Raw genomic sequence first — 24,609 nt, forward strand, 5'->3', positions numbered from 1 at the left:
AAGTTGGTGAGATTTAATCTTATAAATAAAACATAATATTTAATTATGAAACGCAACCTTGCAATCAGAACAATCTCCTAATATCTAATTAATTGAGAATAACAATCTCCTAATATCTAATTAATTGAGAATCGTATATAAAAATATGAACCTATTCATGCATAAAAGCCCATATTAATATACATAAAAGCCCATATAATTATACTCCATAAAAAGCCCACTATAATTAGAACGCAACTAAATTTTTTGTTTATTTGTTTATTTTTAATATTTTTGTGATCCACACTAATCATCTAGAACCGCCGCCCTGTCCACCGGAGCCGCCACCCTCCACCACCACCACCACCACCGCCACCGCAGTCTGCTAACCCTCGGTATGTGCAGATTCTTTCATCCTCATCACCAGATTCGGTTTAATTTCTAAAATGCATACTCGCATTTGACGATCTCTTTGCGATTGTTAGCTGTATTTAAGAGAAATTGATTTGCCTCAAAGTGTTACATAAACGATATGCGATTTGAGGTTAATTCATACTATGTATTATGTATAAAGTGAATTGGTATTATCATCTGTCTTGTTGTGAATCCTGCTAAGTTTTCCATGAAAAATTTAACCGATTTTCTACTGGAGTACCAAATTGATTAGATGTTTCTGGTAGCATCAGAAGGAGATTTTTTTTTGGCAAAAGTAATTTTTAATCCTTTTTATGGAATTTTTGCTTCTTTCGGTCCAACTGCTGTAGAGAAAAATGTGTTGATTGTTTTAGATGGTGTGTAGATGTTTCAGTATGAATAACGAAGTGGAATTAATTGAGAAATGGTTGTATAAAAAATTACTGTTGCTGTACGGTAGCATCAGAAGATGTTTGTGTTTATAGGTTTCTGAATTTTAGTTAACACTGTTGAAAATTTGTCCTTTGAATTGATTGTTCTAGTTCTGAATCATGTTATGCTTTTGGATTAGTAACTTCGACCCCTTTTATCATGTAACAGAAAGTTAGTACAGTGAATCCGTGAAGGTGATATTCTAAAGAGTCGAAGATTTCCATCGGCAACGACAAGAATAACCCTCATCCTGTTAGTTCTTTGTCGTTCAATTCCGACGACTCCAGAATTGTTGCATCTGGATAACTCATAATTGGTCAGAGCGTTGCAAAATATAATATAAAATGGCAGGGATGAACAATTCGAGTGAACCGAGCACTGCACCCCAAGCTGATCGATGGTACAACCTGACCCTAGGCTCCTCCTTCAGCAATCACAATCCCTCGAAATTCTGCACTTTTCGCTGTATGTACTCCTACTACTGTTCTTCTTTTACTTTCTTCATTGTTCAATGTACTCAAATCTTGGTTATTGTAAATGGATGTATTTTCATCCCTGTATTAATATTGTATCGTATTCATTTCTTTGTCAGATGAGTTCAAGCCAGCATCAATTGATAAGAATCAGCGAGGCACCCTGCACAAGAGCAAAGATAATAAGGTTGCCGTGGAGTTCCAGAATATACAACCTGGGAAGCCTAAGGTAACCTTTGAGGGCACTAGTGAGGATTGCAAGGACAACGATGCTGTTCTTTTCTTTGATGGCGAGTCTTTTCGGTTGGAGCGATTGCACCGTGCTGTCAAGCGATTGAGGCATAATCGGATGATGGGTGAATCTGCAGGGCCAGGACCAGGGGTTCCATCAGTTGGAATGGCAGATCCAAGTTCGCCACCGATTGCGAAAGGGATTAAGCATCAGCCTTTGGACAAGGACCCATATCCTGCTCTGCCTGTAGGTTCTTTCTATTCAACTGTGTTGATCCCTTCTTCTTGATCTTTTTAGAGAATCAAAATTCTTAATTATGCTTTATTTTTTAAATGCCTTCTCTCTTAAGAAATTGTCTGATTGTTGCACACATGATAGCTCATTTTTAGTTATTTTTATATTTTGTTGGGGATCAGGGGTCTATTACTAAACACGAACTGCACATTTCCATAGCCTTTTTAGGTCGAACTGCTCATTTTCGTAGCCTTTTTGTCCATATTCAGATGATTTATACATGATATATAGCATCAAGTATCTTGAATTTGTGTGATATCTTGGATCTTATAGCAAGTCTCTTGAATTCGGTGGTATCTTGTATCTTACCATTGGAACGAGTAACTAGCTTTTCCCTTTTCCCATTTACTTTTGCAGGTTGAAGTTGAACGAATTGAGATTGGAGACTACAAAACCTCGGGTATGTATGTTAATACAGAAACATTAACTGCATCTGCACTACATGTGAATTTGGCTCTCATCCCTCTTAACCATGGGATATTCCGCTAAGCCGTACGTACTTATGGCTAAAGTTTGGTGTCACATCACAGCGAAAAATGGTGAAACACCTTGTTTTTATCTGTGAAAAAATGCAAAACTACTGATAGTGATACGTATCTTAGGCTGTTCGATTTGTTAGTATTGTCAGAAGAATAGAGTTTAGCTTCATATTTGATTGAGTTGATACCATTTAGGTAGTTGTTATTCTTGGTTATGTTGGGATACGTAACACAATTGTGAACTCCTTTTATCTTCGAATCAGATGCAAAGCCTAGAGTGGAGAAGACTGCTGAAATCCCTGCTGCGCAGCCAAACTCATCAAACCCGTCACCGGAGTTGCAGATTGACGACCGAGAGGAAGAAGATGATCTGGATATAATGAATGATGATGATGATGGCAATCCACCACCTCATGGAGGGACTGTCGAAGTAAAAGAGCTTGACTTCGACATCAACATACCACATCAAACTGACACAGATGAGGAGATTGGTGATATTGACATTGATGTTAGCGACAACGAAGCTGGTAAGGGACCAAATGCTGAAAATGCACAAGCAAGAGAAGGCCAGACTTCGAGCTCGAGCAGCAGCAGCGGGAGTGAGAGTAGCAGCAGTGGAAGCGGAAGCAGGAGTAGCAGCAGCAGCGATAGTGATAGCAGCGATGCGGATTCTGTTACCTCCATCTGAAAAAACTCATAAATTGAAAGGCCTCCTCATATTGGGATATACAGATCAACTTATTGTTCTTTTCCAGATGATGCTAGAATTGTTTATTTACACTTTCAAATGTAGGTTTTTTTTATATGATCTAGTTATGTACTGTACTTGATAACACTTATGTTATATTTAATTTAGTGCGGCACATAAAAATAGATTGGTAAAAGGGATGATGTTTTACATACTACTATGTTATATCCAGATTTCTTTGGGAAAAAAAACTTATTATAGTTGTACTATTTAACCATGAATTGTAATCCCTCCGTCTCATTAACATTAAAGATGACTTATTTTCTATTTTGGTTTGTTAGACTTATTTTCTATTTTGGTTTGTCTCATTCAAGATGACCCATTTCTATAAATGGAAATATTTTTATCTCTATTTTATTCTCTCTTACTTTACTCTTTCTACTTAACACACTCTCCACTTAACACACAAAATAAAACTGCATAAAAATTCGTGCTGCCCAAGGGTCATCTTCCTTGAGACCAGAGGGAGTACTAACTTAGTAAGACATTTTATATCCAATCCGTAAATTTGAGACTTGGGTCACATAAAGAGTTATTCTATCGGGTTCCAATTGGCCCATTCTTTAAAACTCATGAATAGTCTGAGCCCAGACCCGATCGGTTATAATCAAAGAATCGCTTATAAATATTAAGCTTTTAGATTTATCACCGAAGTGCTTGTGTAGCCCATTGGTTAGAGTATAATCGAATTGAAATGATCGGTTAACTGACCCTGAATCACCCTTGATTGATAACTATAACTGGACTCGATTATATCAATTCTTCCAAAAAATCTTAATTCCTAAATGCTCATTGGCTAAGGGTGGATATTCATTCGGTCCAGTTATAATCGAATTTAAATGATCGGTTAATCAACCATGAATCACTCTAGATTGATAACTAGAACCGAACTCGATTCTATAGATTCTTCCAAAAACGGATAGGCTTCTCGGTTAACCCAAAAAACAACATGACACTCTAAAGCCTAATAAAACGGAATCAGAGAATCTACTAAATTATCCTATTGCATTTTTATTTATTTTTTGTTTTAATCATAGGTGTACCGAATCCGTCTTTGACGAAATCCGACTAATTTTGTTTGACTATGTTTGGTTGCGAATTAAGGCCAGAAGTTTCTTAGCAAGTGGCGGGATTTGAATCCGTGACCTCAATGCAAATGATAAGAAAAAGTAAATATAGATGGCCCAAAGAGAAATATAAGGTCCTATTTTTCTCAAAAGCCCACAAAATAAGAAGAAAAAGAATCGATGCGTTGATGGCGGAATAAAACAGAAGAGAAGCGAAGAGAAGTGCAGCAAAGGAAAAAAGAAGACTTACTATAAAGACGAGAAACCGCCGTGCCGAAGGAGCTTCTGGAGCTTCCGATGCCGCCGATGAGGCCTTGGACCTCGGTACAAGCTGATTCCTTATGCCTCAACACCCGATTGGGGATTTCTTTGCAGATTGCATGCGTTGCATTTCACAAATTTTAGGTCTATTGATGGATGGCTGCACTTCTGAGAGAAAATGCTGGACTTATTTTATTGATTGTATTGCGTTATTTTAATTGATTTTGTGCAATCTATTCTAGGCGGAGTCTTAGTGCTTTGGCCATTAATTGTGCAATTTGCCGCATAGGAATTAGCCCTTTAGCAAAGGGAGGTTGAGTTTTGGTTAAATTAGTGTTGATGATTGCATCATTTGACTAAAACATTGCTCAGTTAATCGATTGGATGGTAGTATCACGGGTGAATTGATGTTTAAGCTTCTCTGCTCCTCTGATTCTTGAGTAGGATAAAAGTTGGACTGATGGTCAAGTAGTTTCTTATGCTGTATGATATCATGCGCGTGGACCTAAACCGGGTGGATATCTGAATTATAGTTGCTAGCTTAATTTAGATGTGTAGAGGATTCTTTGTTGATATGGAGGAAACTTATTTGTGTGATGAGTAATGACGTTAAAATGTGTGCGGTTAATTCAGAATTTCATGTGGTTGATGCTATGTTTTTATGTTCTCTCTTTATTTCTTAGGGACTGATTGGAGTTAAATGATGGTGAAGGTGCTATTTTAAATTATGGTTCCATGTGAAGAAGATATGATGGCGCTAATGAGAAATGAACAAGAGCATAGTGAGTCGGAAATCAGTCGGCCAAAAACGAAGAAGAACCAAGATGGAACATCTCGTCCAGCATGTTCTTGGGTGCAATTCAGGTACTGCATTCACTTAACGGTTTCCTGCAAACTTTTGTTTCCCATTTTGAAATCCATACAGCTGATTCCAACCATTTTTTGCTTAGCCGTGAATTTATAAAGGAGTACACTGCATCCCACCCAGAATCCTCGGGCTTGAAAGTGGTATGTCTATGTTGTTATAGTGCTGATACAAAGCTTGGGTGTCAATTGAGACTTGTGTGGGGATAACAAAAAAAAAAGAAAAGAAATGTGCTTATGGGCAATCTTTTTTAGGCCACAAAAGCTGCATCAGATGCCTGGAAATTGATGAGTCCTGAAGAGAAGTCAAAATACACTAATCGTGCCCGTGAAGTATGGGATAAATACTTGAGCACTACCCCAGCACGTATTCCCAAACCAAGAAGACAAGTATTGGCTTATAGTTTTCTAGAATTTATAAATTAGATGTTTATGTGTCATTGTATTCTCATATAATTATAAACTAAATGGTGACCCTCATGGTGCAGACCAAACTTGTTACTAGATGCTCTCCTGGTCGATTATTAAATGTGTTGCAACGGCTCACACTTGACCAAAAAGCTGCTGTAAAGAGCATGGGATTTGGTAGTATCCTCAACCTCAGATGCCGAACTCTGCGACGCAGCCTGTGTCTTTGGTTATTGGAGAAGTTTAATACTGTCCGGCGCAGCTTGGAAATCTGTGGCGAGCGTATACCTTTAACTCCTCAAGATGTTGAATTGGTGATGGGATTTGCGTCGAGTGGGAAGGATGTGGTTAACTCCGGACCTGATGAATTGATTGCTGAATTGCGCAAGAAGTACAATGCTACAAATCGTGGGATTTCTGTCAGGCTCCTGGAAGAAAGGTTGGCTGTCCCAGAAGCTGGGGAGGATTTTAAGAGGTCTTTTCTCCTTTATGTGTTGGGCACTCTACTCTGCCCCACGGCGAGGCTGGATGTTAGTCCATCGTTTCTCCATTTTTTGACAGACATGGACACTATCCACCAATATAACTGGGGGAAGTTTTTACTTGATCGGCTAGTTAGAGAAGTAGCTCGCTATCGTCAAGGGAAGCAGCGTGCAGTTGGTGGCTGTCTTCTGTTTCTCCAAGTGAGACTCAATAAATCCTTTCATTTTTCAAAACATTATTTCTCATTTCCATCCATTTTGCCCTTCCTCAGCTCTTTTATTATGAGAGTGTGGCTGTTGGAGAACCATCTGAACTGTCCCCCGCTATATTTCCATGCCTATCTTCTTGGGGTGAAGAAGAAATTAGTGAGAGAGAGAAGCAAGAGAAAGAACTTGGCGGTTACGGATGTGGAGAGGTATGCTTCATGTAACCTACATGCATTTATTGTAATAATGGTGAATCTGGTTTAAATGTTTTCTTGTAGGTGGTTTGCAAGGAAAGAGGCCTTGGGATGGGAATGCTGGGTTATAGGACCCAATCAGACAGCAATCATCTAGGAGTGCCACCAGATGTTGAAAATTATTCTTTACTTGAACAGGTTGATTATCAGGTATTTATTCTGGAGATCATTTTCATCTTGATGGTCATTACTATATCGATTCTTCATGTGATTATTCGAGTGTTTCAAATTTACCCATTTATGTTAATGGGTAAATTTGCAACTAATTCATTTAGTTCATGGTTACAGAACAGTGATATTTACCAAACTTATCTTTTTGGTCATTGTTTATCTGCTTGTGTTCATATATTCTTTTCCATGCCAGATATCTTTAAGTGCAGTAACCTTGATTTATGCAATATGCATATAACTTTCCCAATTTAAGCTATGGATTTTTACGTACAGTGTGGAGAAGATCAAATTAATGGGGGCATGTTCACTGCAGAGGTAAATGATGATTCCATTTTGGTAATTGTGTAGAAAACAGAGAAAAACAGATAATGACCTTGAAAACATGATTTTTTTTTCCCTTGCCATCCATGATTGTTTTGTTTTCATATATTTCTTTCTTATTTCACACTATTGGATATTAATGGTAGTTTTTCATTGATTTTATTTGTTTGTTTTTGCCAACAATTCATACCGAGTTCCATGATCTGATAACTGGTTTTTAACCTTAAAATTCTGCTTGACACTATGATCTCGTTACACTGGCCTTAGAATATTTTTGTTATACTATGTTATTTCAGGACAATATGCCTATAAATGGTGATGAAGGCAACACCATCTGTGTGGATATTGAAATTTCCGATCCAGTGAGAGCACCCTGCCGAAATTCTCAGTATGGTTGTGCAGAAATCGTGGTTTACAACAAGAGAAGAGAGCACGAAGAAGTCTGCATCGGTTCACCCTGTGCGTGCCCCCTCCAGAAGTGCCATTATGTTGGCTCGTCTCTACAACTGTCAGAGCATTTTAGCAGTAAGCACTGGGACTCAGGAAGACGATTCCAGTATAACTGCCCTTTACCTGTCACCTTAAACAAGAATGAAGCATTTCTCGTGCTACAAGCCGAGAAAGATGGCATTCTTTTTCTCCTGAACAAAGGAACGGAAAGTATTGGGCATACAGTCATGATTACTTGCATGAGCCCGAGCTCATCAAAGGACCAGTATCTGTATGATATTGTATCTGAAAGAGGAAATAGCTGTCTCAGACTGAAGTCGTACACGAACAATTTTCCGGGTAGGGTCGAAGGATCGCCCCCGGTGGATTTTCTTTTGGTCCCTTTTGGTTTTGTAGACGCAAATGGCAACCTAGACCTAGAGCTGTGTATATGGAACTCAACTGATATAGGAGCTGATTGACTTTCACTAATCTCTCTCTCTCTCTCAAAGTGTATCTAGTTTCCATATTTATTGTTTTGGTGAATCACACCAACACAAGATTTATGTCAATGGAGGATGTAACATTTGTTTGTTTTGTAGAGATTATAGGCTGTGTAAAAATAACAAAGAAAAAACTGATGAAAAACTTGCCTACGGTGGCCGTCACATGTATTAATCAGATCGACAAAGGCTCTTTTCATTGAGTACTGATATTTTTTTGATGAAAATTGTAAATGAAGTTATTATACATTGAAAAATACACGCATGGATCTATACCCTCCTTAAATATATTCCCGAGGTTAAGCTTAAAATCATAATATGATTTTTTCAATATATTTTCCATATCATCTCTTTTTCGCTAGTATAAAATAATTTAATTAATATTAAAATTGGTCTATATAAATTAAATCCAATCATTATAAATATTAGGGACATTATTTTTGTTCTTAGAAAAATTGCAGTTATGAATAGAAAATTATTGAAAATTTTGCATTTGCGCAATTCCATGTATTTATATAATAAAAAATTTATAAGCTCTTTTTGTTTTATTTTGGAAGCATACACTTTTTCGAGAACATTTATATACTATAACTCTACAATGTATATACAATGAAACATCACTGGGAAGAAAAAAAATCGTCCATGTATTTAAAACATAAAAGGGTAGAAAAAATTTTGAATTAGAAAAGGCACTTATTTATTATCCATGCACTCTTATCATCTCTTCATGTATATATGTATCTATAACCATCAAAAATATTCTTGTGATCATAATGTACAACAAATTTTTCAGTCTAATCTCAAATTTCATGGACCTTTGTCTAAACAAATTGGCGGGCCTTCAACCTCAGAATCACACTCCCTTGCTGCAGTCAGACCGTTTTGATCGTCGTTCGACGCCACATCGCAGTTTCGGGGTCGAAACTCAGCTCCCATGTGGGCCAGTAGTGCAAATCCTGCTTCAGTGTAAGTACCCTTGGCCTTCCATTCAAGTGAACTGTTCTTACTCGAACAAACTCCCCATGCTCGATTTCCTATAACATATACGTCTTTCAAATAATTCAGGATCTAAAATCACACACACATGCACCTGAAGCGACTCAAACCCCAACTTATTGATTCTTACCAACTAAGTTGTGTTTTATCGTCATCACAATGTTTAGTTGATCGGTTTTAGGCATATGATTTCAGTGCAACCCATTATTTTCTCTTTAAAAGAGCAGGAGGCGTACCTTTGTCACGGCAACAAATGCATCTAAATCAGGAGTTGGCTTCCCGTTTATTTCTACAATCCACTGAAGAGCATATAAACCATATCGATGAACAGGACTTCCATGACACCACCTAAAAATAAATTGCACCATTAAAACCTGGACTATGGTATCAAGTAAGATCAAATATCGATTTCATGCAGCCTCTTGCGTTTTCAATTAGGTAAACACATTTTTTGTTGTAAATTTTGGCTTAGGCATTGGGGCTAGGGTTGATTTGACAGAATGAGGCCGCATTCGCATGCTTTTTAAATCTCCAAATTTGACCAGTTCGGGAAGGGTTTGGATCGGGCGTCATGCATCAGGATGTCATGGAGAGCGCTTCTTCAATAAAAAAATTTAAGAAAATCAATAGATATGAATGTCGTGTCTTACCTTGCCACATACACGCCATGGCCTTCTTCAGGCAGATATCCAAGGGCTCGTACAGCCGAATGGGGTTCCTGGACTATACAACCACACCAATTTATGACCCGTGTGGTTCCATTTCCATCCCTCACGTCTGTCCCCACCAGTAAATCAATTTCACGACCCTGAAAAACATTTTAATATTATATTCCGCTTATACTGAAGAAAGCATCCAGAGATAATAATTTAGCTGATAATGCAATGATGGTTTACTAAAAGAAGAAAAATAATAACATAAAAGACATTCTTTACAAGAACCTGACGAAATATTGTTATTTTGAGCTTCCCATCACTGTCACTACACCGGTCTAGTTCTTGGCAAGCATCTTCAATGTCTCGGAAACATGTAACTGGTTCTTTATTGATTGCCAAAACCATGTCACCTTGTTCTAGTAGATTTTCAGCTTTCGATCCTGCTAAGCAACCTTTAACCCTCAAAACTTGATGTCTAATGGGGTCTTTCTTCACCAGTGCCTGCAAACAGAGAGCCAAACTTAGATATAGAAACCTTAAACGCATCTAGCACTGTCTAAAGGAGATCGAACCCTTATAAATTCTTAAACACTTTACAGTTCATGTATAAATTGCACATTTCTTTTTAAAAATTTGATTACATTCAGAATAAATGTCCTACGGTTGAATATTTTGTATGCAGAAACAAACTAAAACACCTTCCTAATTAGAAAACGTTAAGGACAATATATATTTTGTTTCATTATTAGCAGTTATAACAGATTATCTACCCATTTCTTTGCCTAATTTATTATAAGTGACAGAAATAACAAAATCTTTAGTAGTATCTTTTAAGCACCTTAATATCACTAGAAGTAAATGTCTGATCCTTATTAATAGTTCTCAAGCCGGATACTTCAGCAAGGTGCCAAAAGGTAAAGACAAACTCATGCAATACCTCTCTAAATAAAATTTGAAAACAATTATAGACAAAACATGAAGAAAATGTGAAACACGATTTATTGTGTATTTTGTCCTTTAAAGTTTTTGAGGTTTAAGTAGATGGAATTAAAGTTCTAGCAAGATTATAAAAACAATAAATGCATAAAGGGCCTATTACCTGTATCCAAGAGTCACTCAGGCCAAAACTACGGGCTTTGGAGAGCAAAGTGGGATAAAGCTCAACCTCCAGTAATTTAATAAGTGGCATGGGCCTCTTTACTCCATTTATGAGACGAGCATGCTCCTTGGCACCGGATATTATTTTGTCGAGTGTCTGGCATATGGTATAAATCGGAATGCCTCGAACAATTTGATGGTCTTCAGATGAATTACAAAGATATTTGAGCTGGAAGTGTAGAGTACATGCAGCGGTTAGATCAAGCTTTCAACAAGCAGCACAGATGAACTCAAACAGCAGAAAGAAAGGCTAAACCTGTGTTGAAAAGCTTCCCCAAATAGCTTGAACCCTTCCAATATCGTCTGTGAGAACACCAGAAAATGTACTTCCAAAATCTAAACAAAAGGAAAGAAGAATCAGAACTGTTTATTTGACCCAATGGCATTATACACATCGGTAAAGCCAAACCACAGACATTATATTAAGTATATAACAATAATGAGCATAGATGAGATACTGATTCCCACCCACCTGTATCGAGCTCAATTACTTCCATGTTGGTTGCCCTATATCTTGGACAGTCAGCTGAGCCAATATTCAGAGCAGCAGAAGGATTGGTGACAAAAGATTTCCGAGAAGTTGCCTGCAGGCTCCTACTTAACCCCACAAGACACACAGAATCTCCACGACGTAGTGCAGGTTCTGTGGAACATGCACAACCAGATATTGTTCAGGTGGGAGGGAATAACCGAATGAGAAGAGAAGAGTTGGCAATAAAAAAAGTAGAAGAGGCTAATTGGAGCTGCAATTGAGTACATAAATCATTTTGTGCATGCAGTTTACCATATAATTCACAGGACTTGGATAATAGTAGTATAATATTAGACTTATGGATAGAACTTTATAGTGTATTCAATAAACCCAATGGTAGGTGGATTATTGGATAAAACAGTGCAAACTGCAAATATACAACTAAGAGAGGAACACATATCTGGTAGCAAAAATTCATGGAACTTGCCAGGAAGAAGTTCAGCAGCTCGAACTACTGAAGCACCAGGACCAAGAGCAGAAGGGTCATATGCAACAAGTGCAAAATTGTGCACGGGATGGAGAAAAACAACCTGAGAACAATAAATATGGTGCTAAACATCACTTGTCAACACAGTACATCAAGAATTGATAGAATATTACCTCGCCAGGAATTTCAATTGGATAAGCAGCAAAAGACAGCATGACATCAGATACGGACACTGCAGCAGTGTTTTTGTCAACGACAATCAATCCCATGGTTTTAGAATGAAATATGATAAGACCAGTTCCGAAGAAATGCTGCGAGTGCACACCATCAAGCATACAAGATGATGGCACGTGAACCTGGCATGATAGATGCAGAAGTTCATTCAAGTGACTCAAAACCGGGATTGAAACCCAAGCATCAAATGGCAACAAAAATAATAGTACATTGTATATAGTTGAGTAAAGTTTTGCTTCTTCCTCACATCTACAAGGTAACTGCATATTTCCCTAACTAGCGATATAATGAAGCGTATCTCCTATGTGAATACCAAAATTAATGAACACCCCTGGCCTCAGCTTCCGATCCCACTATCTCTGAATCTCCTATGTGTATACCAACTTATTCCACAGCTTATAACTCCTCCTAGTCATGCAGTCCCTCCAGTTTCATCAGCCAAACAGCCCCACTCCTTATAGCTTATCGACAGATATTGTTTCTACTCCAAATTTGTCATGACAATAGGAAGGCCAAAGTAATGTCAAGAAATAGAGAAGTTATTCATGTAATCATATTACCTCCATCATCACTAGGGTGGGCTCAATCACTCGCTCAGCCACTGAAGCATTGGTTGCTGCTGCAGCTCCCGCAACTTGAAAATCTCTCTGAACTGTCTCAGTTTCTGGTCCAGTCTCCTCCAATCTTACTTCACGAGATTCATGCAAAGCGCATTCAGGTGATAAAACGCCATCTGTAGAATCATCCTGCACCCTCCTTTTTTTGGTTCCAGCATCAGATTCATCCACAGAATGTGGTCCATCATCAATTTGTTCACAACTAGATTCCATACTAACCACACCATTCAATGGTGCTTGTCCAACGCATTGATGTGCATGTTCCACCGGAGTAACCTCAGCAGAGCAAGATGAAACCCTATTGTTTGCTATAGCTTGTTCGGTGAAATTAACCCGTGAAACCAGTGAAGTGTCTAATGGTAACATTGGCTTAACGGTCCACAACCCAGTACTGTCGTTGCGAGTGTATATATGAGGAGGGGCATACCATTCTTGGCGATCAACTGTGACCAGGACAGACTGCAACCAATATCATGCATCTCAGAAAAATTTCACGTGTATACAGACTTAAAAAGATGCAACTTTGAAGGATGAATAAATCCATGTGCAAGAAAAGAATCAGCTCATTTGGGATATCTTTGTGAAGCAAAAGGTACCAGTACAAGCCCAAAATTGGTAGGGAAAATATAAGTAGATCACTATGCATAAGTACCAATAAACCTCACAGCAACATGAGATTATAGCAATGACAAAGAGAACATGAAAGTTAAGGTCCTAAAAATATCTATAGAAAATGTGGTTCCATGTGCCCAATTCAGGGTTAACTAACCAAGAGAATCCTATTCAATTATACTTCGCAACAGTATTAAGTCCTTATTCCGCCATATGATGGTCTACAAGGAAAACAAAGAGCAGGCATGATGGAAATGAGAAACTTGATACTATATCCCAGTGCGAAATACCACCTGAATTCTCATGCTGAGAGACTACATATATCTAGTACTTTGATTTCCTTGAACTTGATTACACAACAAAATATGCAAACAGTGAAGTGGAACAAGCAAAAGTATGTAATCAATCATGGCCATACCTAACAATCACAACTGAAGCATTTTATTTGGTCATAATCATGGACTGCGTTTATCTAAGAGACATGATAAACTACATCCAACAATGTACTTAAGAGTTCAGAGGCACCAGGAGTACCTTTCTTCGATGACGATCAGTATGACTGATATACTCCAATGGTACTCTTGTGCCCCTTGACAACTTAGATAGCACAAAAATGAAGTCATCAAGTTTTGCTATGTCTTCACCAGCAAACTTCTTAATAATAGCATGGCGTGGAACTCCAGCTCTGAATAGCATGTACCTACAATGAAAATGTGCTACTTAATAATAGAAAAAGGCTACAGTTTATCGGACAATATGCAGTTTCCAGTCTATGTTATAAACCTAGACCAGATTGGCGAACCAAACTGGTTAACCCATTAACCACTTGGAGGTCAGTCCAGTTGTATCTAGTACCAACTACGAAGTTAATTGGTGATGACCAAATCTCAACAGGTCAAAGAACCAGTTAAACTATCATTCTGAATTATTCCATGAACCGATTGTTAATTTTGACTTCTTTTAGCATTTTTTATATAACATGAAAGGTAGTGATTTATAATTATGTTTTGCAAATACGGATAATGTAATTGATTAACAAGCCACTAAAGGGATAAGTGTGTGATTTTGAGTATGTCACACCTCAAAGATATTGAAGATGTCTATTCCATAAAAGATTCTAGAAACATGTTGTTTGATATTACATGGTGTGGTGGGTTTCTACACCGAGCCAACCAATAAATCCAATGGCATGTTAACTTATCTGGTTCGGCTGCAACATCGCTTTAAGCTATAACAATCTTAGATATTAGCATGGCAACCAGTATGCATAACATGCAAAATAGAATTACATACCCTTGTTCAGCAACATACACAAGACCACACTGGAAACGGAAGTTCCTGGCCTGCACACAAGAGAAGATAAACAAGATATCAATTAGGAGGCCATTAAAAAGCCCAACTACAAAAGTGTGATAGTGTAAAGAAAAAAACATTGAGTATCTATGCTATAATAAACTATTGAATATCAAATCCATCCTCAGGTTCAGAGCAATTAATCGAGTACTCTCTTTAATAAATATTAAATCATTTCAAATTTAATTCTTAAGAAACTATTGAATATCAAATCCATCCTCAGGTTCAGAGCTATTAATCGAGTACTCTCTTTAATAAATATTAAATCATTTCAAATTTAATTCAGTCAAAGATACGCAGAATAGATATTCTGAATCTATTTGAGGAACTAAAAAAGTGCCACCTACATACAAAGTGAGAGTCAATAGAGCATGAAGGAACTATCTCCATATTGCATGCATGAGTTGCATTGAGTATGTTTTCTTATGACATAATATTCCTAAGGAACATTTCTGTTCCATCAAGAAGTTTCCTTTGCTCTGTTATAACATCGAAAAACCAAAACTAATTAGTCGGACAGACTGAAAATTCTAAATTACTTCATGAATGAATAAACTTCTTTAAATGGGGGATTTAAGCAGTATCAGCAAAATGAAAGGCCTTCATAGCATATGTTAAAACTCTTAAATCTTGTCCCACATCAACTTGGTGATGATCCTAGCTCCTCTATATAAGTATGGATAACCCTCCCCCTTATAAGGCCTTTTAAGGGGTGAGTGGCCCATTTCTAATAGCATAAATATTTCATCAAAGCAAGAAAAAGCAACCATGAGAACCCAAGTAATAAGAGTATAAAGGTAGTGGCCAACCTGTTGATAAGATAGAGGGTGTATGATTGCACCACTCACTTCAAGAAAGTAGTCAGGTGTGACTGAGTGCAAATCCTGAACCTGAAATTCAAGGAAATGCGAAAAAAATGCAACAGTATGCCAACATTGGTCTTGTAAAACTTTTTTATTTGTTTTGTCTCAAGCAAAATCAAGATGAAGTTCCAACTCTGCATTTACAGGAGCACTAGAACTAAAATATCATCAATCTTAAAACAGAGATTCAGAGTGATACATAACACATACAAGAAACAAGAATATGTCGTCAAAAGTAGGGTACTTGCAAACATACTAGAATATATGGAGATCTATTACACTGTAGCCGAATTTAGAAATTCAAGACAGTATTCTACCAAAAAGAATATTAACAAAATTATTGTTTGCAAAATCTTGTTTAGAGAATACACTGGGTTGATTCTGCATACAAATCACTGAACCAAAACCAAAATAAACTAAGGAGATGGCTAAAGGGAAAGAGAAAAAGAGTAGTTATGTCGGCTAACTTTAAAAGTAGATTTTATATTCTTACCTTCAAGTCTACAGTCAATGGTTTGCCACCCCTTTCAATCTGGAGTTCAATTTTATTGTTGACATTATCATCAAGCAATGTCTCTATTTTCAGAAACTGGGTACTCACCTGTATCAAGGTTCTAAAATTAATTCATTGATGATATACTAATGTATGCTTAAGTTATGTTTAACCCGAGAAATAGAGAAAAAAGACTAGTTGTTAGACCAAATCTCTCCTTCATCACTACAAGTCCCTACTTATGATCAAATAAATCACAAGCAGGCATGTAGAAAGAAGCAAGGTATACAAGCACATTCAATAATAACAAAATACCTCCCCATTCAATCGAATCAGCACATCACCTGGCTCCAAATGCTTATGGGCTGGACCACCTGGCACCTGTAACAAGCACCATAGTGTGGCTGAATTCTTTTGACACCAACATAAGATACAACACTAATTTCTGCTGACACTGTCAAAATTAATTGAAAACCCCACAAAGAAGATGAAACAATGAGAAAAGTTCACTCACCACCGAGTCGACCACAAGCATTCCAGTTTCCCCAGGTGGAGAAGCAAGCCGCACTAACTGGTATATATAAAAAAATATAATAAAAGGTGTGGAATAGTCATTCAGAGAAATGGTAAACCAATAATAGGCATAAACCTGGTTTCCCGAAATGGAATCTAGAGCACATGAGAAAAGAAGAAGGAAGGCAGAGAAACCTGTTCTGTTTCACTTCCGAGGCCAAGTCTACGTGTCTCATCGAATCCTTTGTGAATAAATGTAGCCTTTATCATGGAAAAATCAAAAGAATGTGTAAAGACTTCAGAAAAAATATGTTCCAGAAAAATATAATGGAGTTTTTCTTTACAAAAATAAAAACTTTTAGCATAAATACATGGACAAAACATGAAACACATCCCCCCTTCCCTCCAAAAAACAGAGAGCGTCAAAAGACAAGTCAAACAACTGCTGTCTCCAATCCCAAAGAAAAGCTGAAGCAAACAAGTTTTGCTCTTTAGAATTTTGAATCTATGAAACAAAGCCAGGCTTCGTTTTGTCCTAGAAATCTGTTACAAGGTTCATCCATACTCATAGTGTCAAAAACTTATCTATTACTTCCAACCAAATGGAGCACCACACAATGGCATAATGTATCCAAGAAACCTTCCCTTATTCCCAGTGAATCATCCTAAATATACATAGATATGGAGAAAAATATGCTCCTGGGTATCTAAACTTCGATAGCAAAGCACTCTGAAGTACTGCTGAAAAGGCTCAACCAATTGTGTTTCCTAGCAGGAATTTGAACTTTTGAATTCCTTCTTCGGCACATAAAACGTTGAAATTTATGACTGAATATTTTCTGTTATGGTAGTAACCAAAAATTACAGGAAGGAAAATGAAAGAGTAGCTGAATTTTGAGAGGATGGTACAAGATCAACAAACAAGGAAGGAAAATGGAAGACCAGGATTAAATCCTTTCATCATATCCAACAAACCTGAAGCGTACCACGGGGAATTGTGACAGCCTCCCATGTGTTGCCAATGGATTCTCTTCCACTCTGAAAGAATCCTAAGGCTCTCACAACCTGGTGGCCAGATCATTTTAGCCATTAGTTAACAAAATTTAAAGTGCAATACATATATTTACAGAGAAATCTAGTCTTATCAAGTAAGATTACAATTTATAATAGTCACCGGAAAATATTAAACATGGGATATATAAGAGGACAGGCTCAAGTTTGTCCACGTTGAAAAATGTATGCCTTCATACAAGATTAATAACAGTCATGGTAAAATCATTAGAATAAGAGAACACCATTTATAAAGAAATACTAATATTTTATATCCAGCGATATATTCGCTCAGTAAAGCTGCATCTCTAGTTTACCAATTAAGATGGTGTCAACATTTAACTAGAACAATAAGGAAATAAGATACCCTGGAAGTAGAGTTTTTCAAATTAACCAAGTAAAACCACTTCTATCAACAAAAGGTAGCTAAGAAACAAATGGTGAGCTGAAAGCATTTCAATGGAAAGCTTTCTGCCTATGGAGCTAAACGAATGAATGAGAAAACATCAAAACATGTATCTAGTTTCTTACAAAATTACTATCAGTCATTTGATTGATTTATCATCTAAACAAGTACTTAATCATTAATATTCATATGACACAGTGAAAAGGCATATAAAGTACGGATATGAGCATAACTAACTACGAAAATGAGGTCAACGTCAAACACATCAAGAAAGATTTAAAACAAATGTTCTAAGTTCGAACAAGTATCTTACTCTTTCCAAAGGTAAGAAAAATGCTGAAGCACTGGATGTCTTGCTCCCAGCATTCAAGGCAACTGCTCTACCTTGCCAGTCAATTACGGGAGAGCCACTTGAACCACCTTTCGTCCCAGAAGCTGCCTGTGTGAGATGGGTAAAAGAGAGAAGGCTCAATTGGGAATTAGGATAATAACCACAAAAACATGATGACCAAGAATCATGAAGAAATTTCAGAGTTTACATGTATGAACATAGAAACTTTTATAAGGATTGAAATTTCACAAAGGGTTGAGGAGTCGCTAAGAAGGAACAGAATTGACTAGCTAAAGAGCAGTACTCCACATATTAGCAATAAGAAAACCTAAATGATTCAAAACATTTGTGGTTTAATCCCCATCAACAATCATCTCCCATAGAACTCCAAGTTTTCAAAAGTTCTTGTTCCTTTCCTTTCTAACCATACTGACCAACACGGCGACTGTGCAACTTTCCCATTTTAGGTGTATCAGGTTTGAGAAGAATGTACAATGAAACACTACAAAATTTTAGTTTCTTAGTCATCGAGTTCCACATATTGAGAGAAAAAGGGTGTCAATCAAACAAGTGATATGCATCCTTAAATCACATGAGTAGATACTAGATAATATAGCAATTTGAAACTAAGTGGGAACAAGCCTCTATAACTGGGCTGTCCCATACAATTTATATCATGGTCTTATTCAAGATACAATTTCAGAGTTTAACTGCTAATCCTATTTTCTAAGTAATTTGGGTGCTATAACCTACAGAATGTGCCGAGCAAGAGAAACCACTTAGGCATAATTTCCAATATCAAGAGATTAATACATCACGAGAGTAACAATAAATATCTAAGATCACATGCTGAAGGTATCTATAGACAATAACCTGTAGCAGTTAATTAAAGAAACTCCAAGTAACCACACAGTATCCAGCATTCTACACTGAAAAACATATCATATGTAAGCTTACTTGCATGTAGAATGTATTGAAGTCGTTGTAGCCATCCCTGCATACATGGTAATTTCACCATCAATATCATATAAGATGGGTATGCATTTAATCAGTAAGGTTACTAGTTACAACATATATGTCCATGTAAAAAAACAATTACTACCACAATTCATAGATACTTGGACAAAAAAGTTTACTTCCATGAGTATTCCGAAACATCAAATACAGTACTTTGTGACAAGTGATGACCTAAAAGTCATTTGTTTTGTATCACATAAGAAAATTAAATAAAAAAATCTGCTGACAAATATTATCAAATTATGGGCGTACTTTTTATAGTGTGGAGCATCTCTATCCAAGCGAGCAAGAGTTCCTGCCAAAATAGAGACCTGCAAATTCACAAAAACTATGAAAGATATTCCTAATCCAAAATCAATGCCTTTCCAGAAGAGTCACAATAAGACTATCGGGAAAACAGCAAATTGAAGCCGGTGCTGAGTTAAAAAAAATTACACATGTAGAAATCACTTATGTCTAAAATCATAGCAAAATGGCAGTTTCAGACAAGTAACGTGGAGTTGGACCCATCATGACCAGCATTAAGTATTAAAAACTAGAAGAGGCAGATAAAAATCCAGTTGTCACTTGTCAGTATCTGGTAGTACAACATTCCCTATCCTCCTCTCTAGAAATGTCACTGGTAAGTACCAAACCATGAAGTAGTATATACCTTTTCACCACTATCGTTTCCGACCACTCGAATTTCAAGCCCCACGCATGCAGCCTCAGGAGCAAGAGGGATCTCATCATAGCTAAGGAATTGTATAGCAGAAGGGTCATAACGGAAGAAGCCAAAATCATGAACCTGGGGGAACAGAGAGTCAATTCGCACATTAGTGAAGTACTACGCATGCAAAATGGACCATTCGGAAATATGACTAGGCTCTGTAGGAAAGGCAAGAATATTCTATATGTGAAACATCATTAAACAAAGATAAGACTTGTCAAATAACCAAGAAAAGCTCAAACAAAACAATCCTAGGATAACAAAATTAAAAAAAAAAAAAAAATCGAGTGTAGTAAATTAAGCTAAAATCCGCAAGAAGCAATACACCAACACCAAGGCATCATTCTACAACGAAAACACCAAGGCATCATTCTACAACGAAAAAACATGATCAAGTAGAAATTAATCCAGTGCAAAGCCATGAACTTACAGGGTCTCGATATATCGGAAACACAGGAATCTCTTCGCGGTTCACAAACATAGCTTCCGCCACAACAGGACCTATAACAATACATAAACTCACTAATTAAAACAAGCATCAAGTGATTGGAAGTTCTAGCATAAATCAATAGCTAAAACAGACCTGGCTTGACAACGTGGCGGTTCGTGAGAATGATTCCGCGGGACTTGTCGACGACGAAGCCGGTGGCGTACGACGCGCCGGCGGACTCGGTGTCGAATGCGCGGCAGGCGGTGGTGCGGAGGACGACGACGGCGGGGACCACCTTGTTGAGTGCCTTCCGCCAGTCCTCCGCGGTGGCGAGGCTCTGCTTGAAGGGCGGATCAATCTCCATGGAGAGATCCTCCTTCATGCTGGCCTCCATCCCCGCCAACGACGTCTCCGATCCCAAACTCTCCATTTCTAAATTTCCAGCTCAGAAATCGCTACCTTGTTTCAATTGATCAATCAATCAATCAAATCTCAATTCGAGTTCACGAAGCAATTTGCGTTGGAAGGAAAATGTGAAGGGGAATTTGAGCTCTGAGAGAATATTCCGGCGACTCAATCGGCGGATTTCTACTGATTTATTACAGCTCGATTTTGAGGAGTGAAAAATCTGCTTGCTATTCCGTTTTCAGCTACTGCTCTTTATTTATTTATGAAATTATTATATTTATGAACATAAAATATTATTGCTCTTTATTCATTTATTAACCCTCTTTGATAGTAATTCGGAAAAAGGGACCGGACCCGAGTCGCGCGGCTCCGGGCCACACGGGCACAGTTGCGGATGTCCCCGGGAGAGGTTGCTGCGTCTAGACTGTGCATTGTTCGTTTTTTGACTGGGTAAGTTAATTAGTACTTAAGATTTTGAATGTATTTTTGGTTTTTAGTTTAGTTGTTTAAGATTTTTAATTTAATAACAATGCATGAACTTGTGATGTATATATGGGAAGAATAATATTAATGGCATTGAATAAAAGTTAAATTCGAAATTAAATTTAAATTGATGGAGATTCATGTTATGATTTGTGTGTGTGTTTCAATGCATTGTGTAAACTAACTAAATGCATGTATAAGATTCATGAATTATAAAATCCTAATTGTATCAGTTATTCCGCATTAACTTTATAGCTAATCACATTTGACATGTGTGATTGTCATTTTATAATAGCAATAATAATATTGATGGTTGTTTTGAATCTGTGTTAAAAGTTTTAGTGAATTTGTCTTTTGATGAACAAAGTTCTAATATTAAGAAGTGATTGTCAATTTTTTCACTGTTCTCATCGAAACACATGAAAAGACTCTCTATGTATTCCACATATTTTTCGTAAGTGGCGCTATATATTATCTTCGCTACATAAGACTTTTGACAAATATAACGATGAATATTCTTAGGGTGCGTCAGGTAGCCTCGAAACACCGTGAAACGCGTTTTCCTTCACGCCATTTCCGGCGTTTGGTTGGGCGAACACGAATCCACCAACCCGGAATTCAGCGGCCGGGTTTCAGCCCTACGTCTACTACTAACGGCAGATCCGTGTCAAGTCTATCAAGGTGGTGAGGAGGTATAAGGTTTTGGGCGTTTCCTGATTCGACTGGAAAGGGGACCATTGTACCATTTTGCCCTCAATTTCGTCAACCATACCATTTTTTTTGTGGCATGGGCAACTCAATTTTCATCGTCGAATGTTAAATTCTCCAAATCATTGTCCCACATCGGCTTTGTGATGATCCTAGCTTCTCTATATAAGGATGGATAACCCTCCCCCTTATGAGGCCTTTTAAGGGGTGAGTGGCCCATTTCTAATATGGTATCAGAGCAGGGCCCAAGTCGATGATGGTTTATCTCTTTATTTCTTCTTTTGCCTACCCACGTGATGGAAGTCCGATGTGTCATTCCGGCCCACACGTGAGGGGGCGTGTTAAATTCTCCAAATCATTGTCCCACATCGGCTTGGTGATGATCCTAGCTTCTCTATATAAGGATGGATAACCCTCCCCCTTATGAGGCCTTTTAAGGGGTGAGTGGCCCATTTCTAATAAATACCTTGTCGGCTTAGCGTGAAGCAAATCGGATTCTCCCCTCATCGCATTTTAATTCGGAGTCCGTCGGCTTAGCTTCGTTCAGTTCGGATTCTTTCCTCCCCTCGGTTCAATTCGGATTCCGTCGGCGAAGCTTTGCTCGGGTATGTTTGAATTCGAATCTTCGATTACTCTATACAATGCAATTTGTGGAGTTTTTTGGGGGTCGATCTGTTGCAGTGGTTGATTTTTCTGGTTGTTTATTTGAATTAAGATCCGATTTGTGCATTATGGTCACCAAGGGGAGTGATCAATTGCTAACTCATCATTTAATTGCTAACTACAATTAATTTAAGGTCACGTGATTTTAAAAAACATGTGGTCTGCAATTTGCCACATGTAATTTTCGTTTTTATTAATTAAATCGATTTTTTTTTTTTTAAAAACGCCAAATTAGGGTTTTGGATGAAAATGTCAATATAGTGTTTCGAAAATATCAACACAATGCTTTGAGAATGTCAACACAAATTTAGGATTGACATTGTATATGCTTTATATTAACATATTATCTTAGCTGTATTGACATTAGCCTGTGTACGAAAAATACGAAAATTCTAGATTTTTTTTTCAAGTTTTGACGTCGGAACATATGCATGTAGTATATCGTTGGAATCCTTATAAAATTATCTTTAATTTGATATATGTTATATGAATTTAAAGTTTTGGGATTTCTTTTAAAAGTTAGTTATAACTAACTTGACATTAATACCCCTATTGATGTTTATTGGAATTAATCTTATAGCCTTATTGACGTTTTTTTTTATCGTATTGACATTTTGTAGTTAATGATCTAGGCCTTTAATTTGAATATCTAATGGTTATTATTGAGTTGTAGTTAGCAATTAAGCATTGAGTTAGCAATATAACACTTTCCTGGTCACCAAATTGTTTGCAGTGTAAGTTTGATTTAGGGTATGTTTGAATTCGTTCGTCAATTAATCTTTGAGGTTTTTTTGCATTCGATCGGTTGGTATGTGTATTGAAGATGGATTTGGTATGGCTGTTAAATTCAATTCGGACTGATTTGTGGCAATGCTTAATTGCTAACTACAACTCAATAATAGCCATTAGATATTCAAATTAAAGGCCTAGATCATCAACCACGAAATGTCAATAAGATCAACAAAAAACGTCAATAAGACCATATGATTAATTCCAACAAATATCAATAGAGGTATTAATGCTAATTAACTACAAAATTAGTTATAACTAACTTTTAAAAGAAATCCCAAAACTTTAAATTCATATAACATACATCAAATTAAAGATAATTTTATAAGGATTCCAACGATATCCTACATGCATATGTTCCGACGTCAAAATTTGAAAAAAAAAATTGAAAATTTTTAACTTTTTCGTATAGCAGAAAATGTCAACATACTATATAAAAAATATGTCAATATAATACATGTAGAATGTCAATATAAGCCATGAGTTAACATTCTTAAAGCATTGTGTTTACATTCTCAAAGCATTGTGTTGATATTTTCAAAACACTATATTGACATTTTTATTCAAAATCCTAATCTGGAGTTTTTTTTTTATCTTTTTCGATTTAATTAAAAAAAACAAAAATTACACGTGGCAAATTGTAAACCACACGTTTTCTAAAATCCTATGATCTTAAATTAGTTGTAGTTAGTAATTAAATGATGAGTTAGCAATTGATCACTCACCATATAATATAATACTATTAAATAATAAAATCATAATATTGTATGTTTTAAGTTTTATATGCGATATATTAAAAGAAATTATAATATATATTAGTGGTGGAAAGTGAAAGAACGAAGACCGTGCCTGTAATATATGTCCTCAATGACAAATAAAAAAAAAAACAAAGTTCGTGGGGTTAAATAACTTGGGAGGATTAAAAAGGGATTTGTTATATTGCTAACTATTTAAATTGCTAACTTTGCTAATTTATTAATATATTGTATTAAAAATGTCAACACGGTGATATCAAAATGTCAACTCATAATATCAACACACTATATTGAAGTTCAACAAAATTATGTGTTGACATTTTAATATATCAACACATTGTATATTGAAGTTCAACAAAATTATATGTTACATTTTAATGTTATCGTG

At 36.8% G+C, this 24,609-nt stretch overlaps 3 protein-coding genes across 4 annotated transcripts; 2 read left to right on the forward strand and 1 right to left on the reverse strand.

The window, feature by feature from the left end:
* The first annotated feature begins 284 nt into the window (after positions 1-284).
* Positions 285-3,318, forward strand: LOC125211061 (uncharacterized). Its single transcript, XM_048110741.2, has 5 exons — positions 285-374; positions 994-1,290; positions 1,418-1,776; positions 2,182-2,224; positions 2,567-3,318. The coding sequence occupies exons 2-5, from the start codon at positions 1,170-1,172 to the stop codon at positions 2,989-2,991; spliced, it is 948 nt and encodes a 315-aa protein (XP_047966698.1). The 5' UTR covers positions 285-374; positions 994-1,169; the 3' UTR covers positions 2,992-3,318.
* A 965-nt stretch (positions 3,319-4,283) lies between these two features.
* LOC125208983 (uncharacterized) lies at positions 4,284-8,118 on the forward strand. Of its 2 annotated transcripts, none has more exons than XM_048108540.2 (9): positions 4,284-4,442; positions 5,063-5,243; positions 5,330-5,387; positions 5,499-5,633; positions 5,732-6,334; positions 6,406-6,549; positions 6,619-6,744; positions 7,039-7,080; positions 7,383-8,118. In XM_048108540.2, the coding sequence occupies exons 2-9, from the start codon at positions 5,107-5,109 to the stop codon at positions 7,995-7,997; spliced, it is 1,860 nt and encodes a 619-aa protein (XP_047964497.1). In that variant the 5' UTR covers positions 4,284-4,442; positions 5,063-5,106; the 3' UTR covers positions 7,998-8,118. The 2 variants fall into 2 exon arrangements, with proteins under 2 accessions (XP_047964497.1, XP_047964498.1); XM_048108541.2 differs by having other exon boundaries at positions 5,092-5,243.
* Positions 8,119-8,639: 521 nt separating this feature from the next.
* On the reverse strand, positions 8,640-21,062 carry LOC125214241 (protease Do-like 7). Its single transcript, XM_089068269.1, has 24 exons — positions 20,569-21,062; positions 20,416-20,486; positions 19,929-20,063; positions 19,529-19,587; positions 19,217-19,253; positions 18,242-18,367; positions 17,448-17,537; positions 16,668-16,733; positions 16,474-16,530; positions 16,275-16,340; positions 15,960-16,067; positions 15,413-15,493; positions 14,544-14,593; positions 13,785-13,950; positions 12,582-13,097; positions 11,961-12,143; positions 11,788-11,890; positions 11,301-11,471; positions 11,085-11,164; positions 10,770-10,997; positions 9,956-10,171; positions 9,665-9,822; positions 9,251-9,362; positions 8,640-9,052 (listed from the first exon to the last, which is right to left on the reverse strand). Exons 1-24 carry the CDS (start codon positions 20,843-20,845, stop codon positions 8,891-8,893), a joined length of 3,318 nt encoding a protein of 1,105 aa, XP_088924395.1. The 5' UTR covers positions 20,846-21,062; the 3' UTR covers positions 8,640-8,890.
* Between the last annotated feature and the right edge of the window lie 3,547 nt (positions 21,063-24,609).

Source organism: Salvia hispanica, chromosome 3 (genome assembly GCF_029641045.1).
Source record: "Salvia hispanica isolate PSC_SH4W2 chromosome 3, Shi_PSC_v1, whole genome shotgun sequence".
Classification (NCBI taxonomy): domain Eukaryota; kingdom Viridiplantae; phylum Streptophyta; class Magnoliopsida; order Lamiales; family Lamiaceae; genus Salvia; species Salvia hispanica.

What these genes read in the sequence shown, in the direction of transcription:
- LOC125211061 (XM_048110741.2), top strand. Translation starts at nt 1,170, where the DNA reads ATGGCAGGGATGAACAATTCGAGTGAACCGAGCACTGCACCCCAAGCT. An exon ending in GAAATTCTGCACTTTTCGCT is followed by an intron (nt 1,291 to 1,417) that starts GTATGTACTCCT and finishes TTTCTTTGTCAG; the next exon opens with ATGAGTTCAAGCCAGCATCA. An exon ending in ACCCATATCCTGCTCTGCCT is followed by an intron (nt 1,777 to 2,181) that starts GTAGGTTCTTTC and finishes TTACTTTTGCAG; the next exon opens with GTTGAAGTTGAACGAATTGA.
- LOC125208983 (XM_048108540.2), top strand. Translation starts at nt 5,107, where the DNA reads ATGGTTCCATGTGAAGAAGATATGATGGCGCTAATGAGAAATGAACAA. An exon ending in TTGAACAGGTTGATTATCAG is followed by an intron (nt 6,745 to 7,038) that starts GTATTTATTCTG and finishes TTTTACGTACAG; the next exon opens with TGTGGAGAAGATCAAATTAA. An exon ending in GGGGCATGTTCACTGCAGAG is followed by an intron (nt 7,081 to 7,382) that starts GTAAATGATGAT and finishes ATGTTATTTCAG; the next exon opens with GACAATATGCCTATAAATGG.
- LOC125214241 (XM_089068269.1), bottom strand. Translation starts at nt 20,845, where the DNA reads ATGGAGAGTTTGGGATCGGAGACGTCGTTGGCGGGGATGGAGGCCAGC. An exon ending in TTCCGATATATCGAGACCCT is followed by an intron (nt 20,064 to 20,415) that starts GTAAGTTCATGG and finishes CTGTTCCCCCAG; the next exon opens with GTTCATGATTTTGGCTTCTT. An exon ending in TGCTTGTGGTCGACTCGGTG is followed by an intron (nt 16,341 to 16,473) that starts GTGAGTGAACTT and finishes TGCTTGTTACAG; the next exon opens with GTGCCAGGTGGTCCAGCCCA.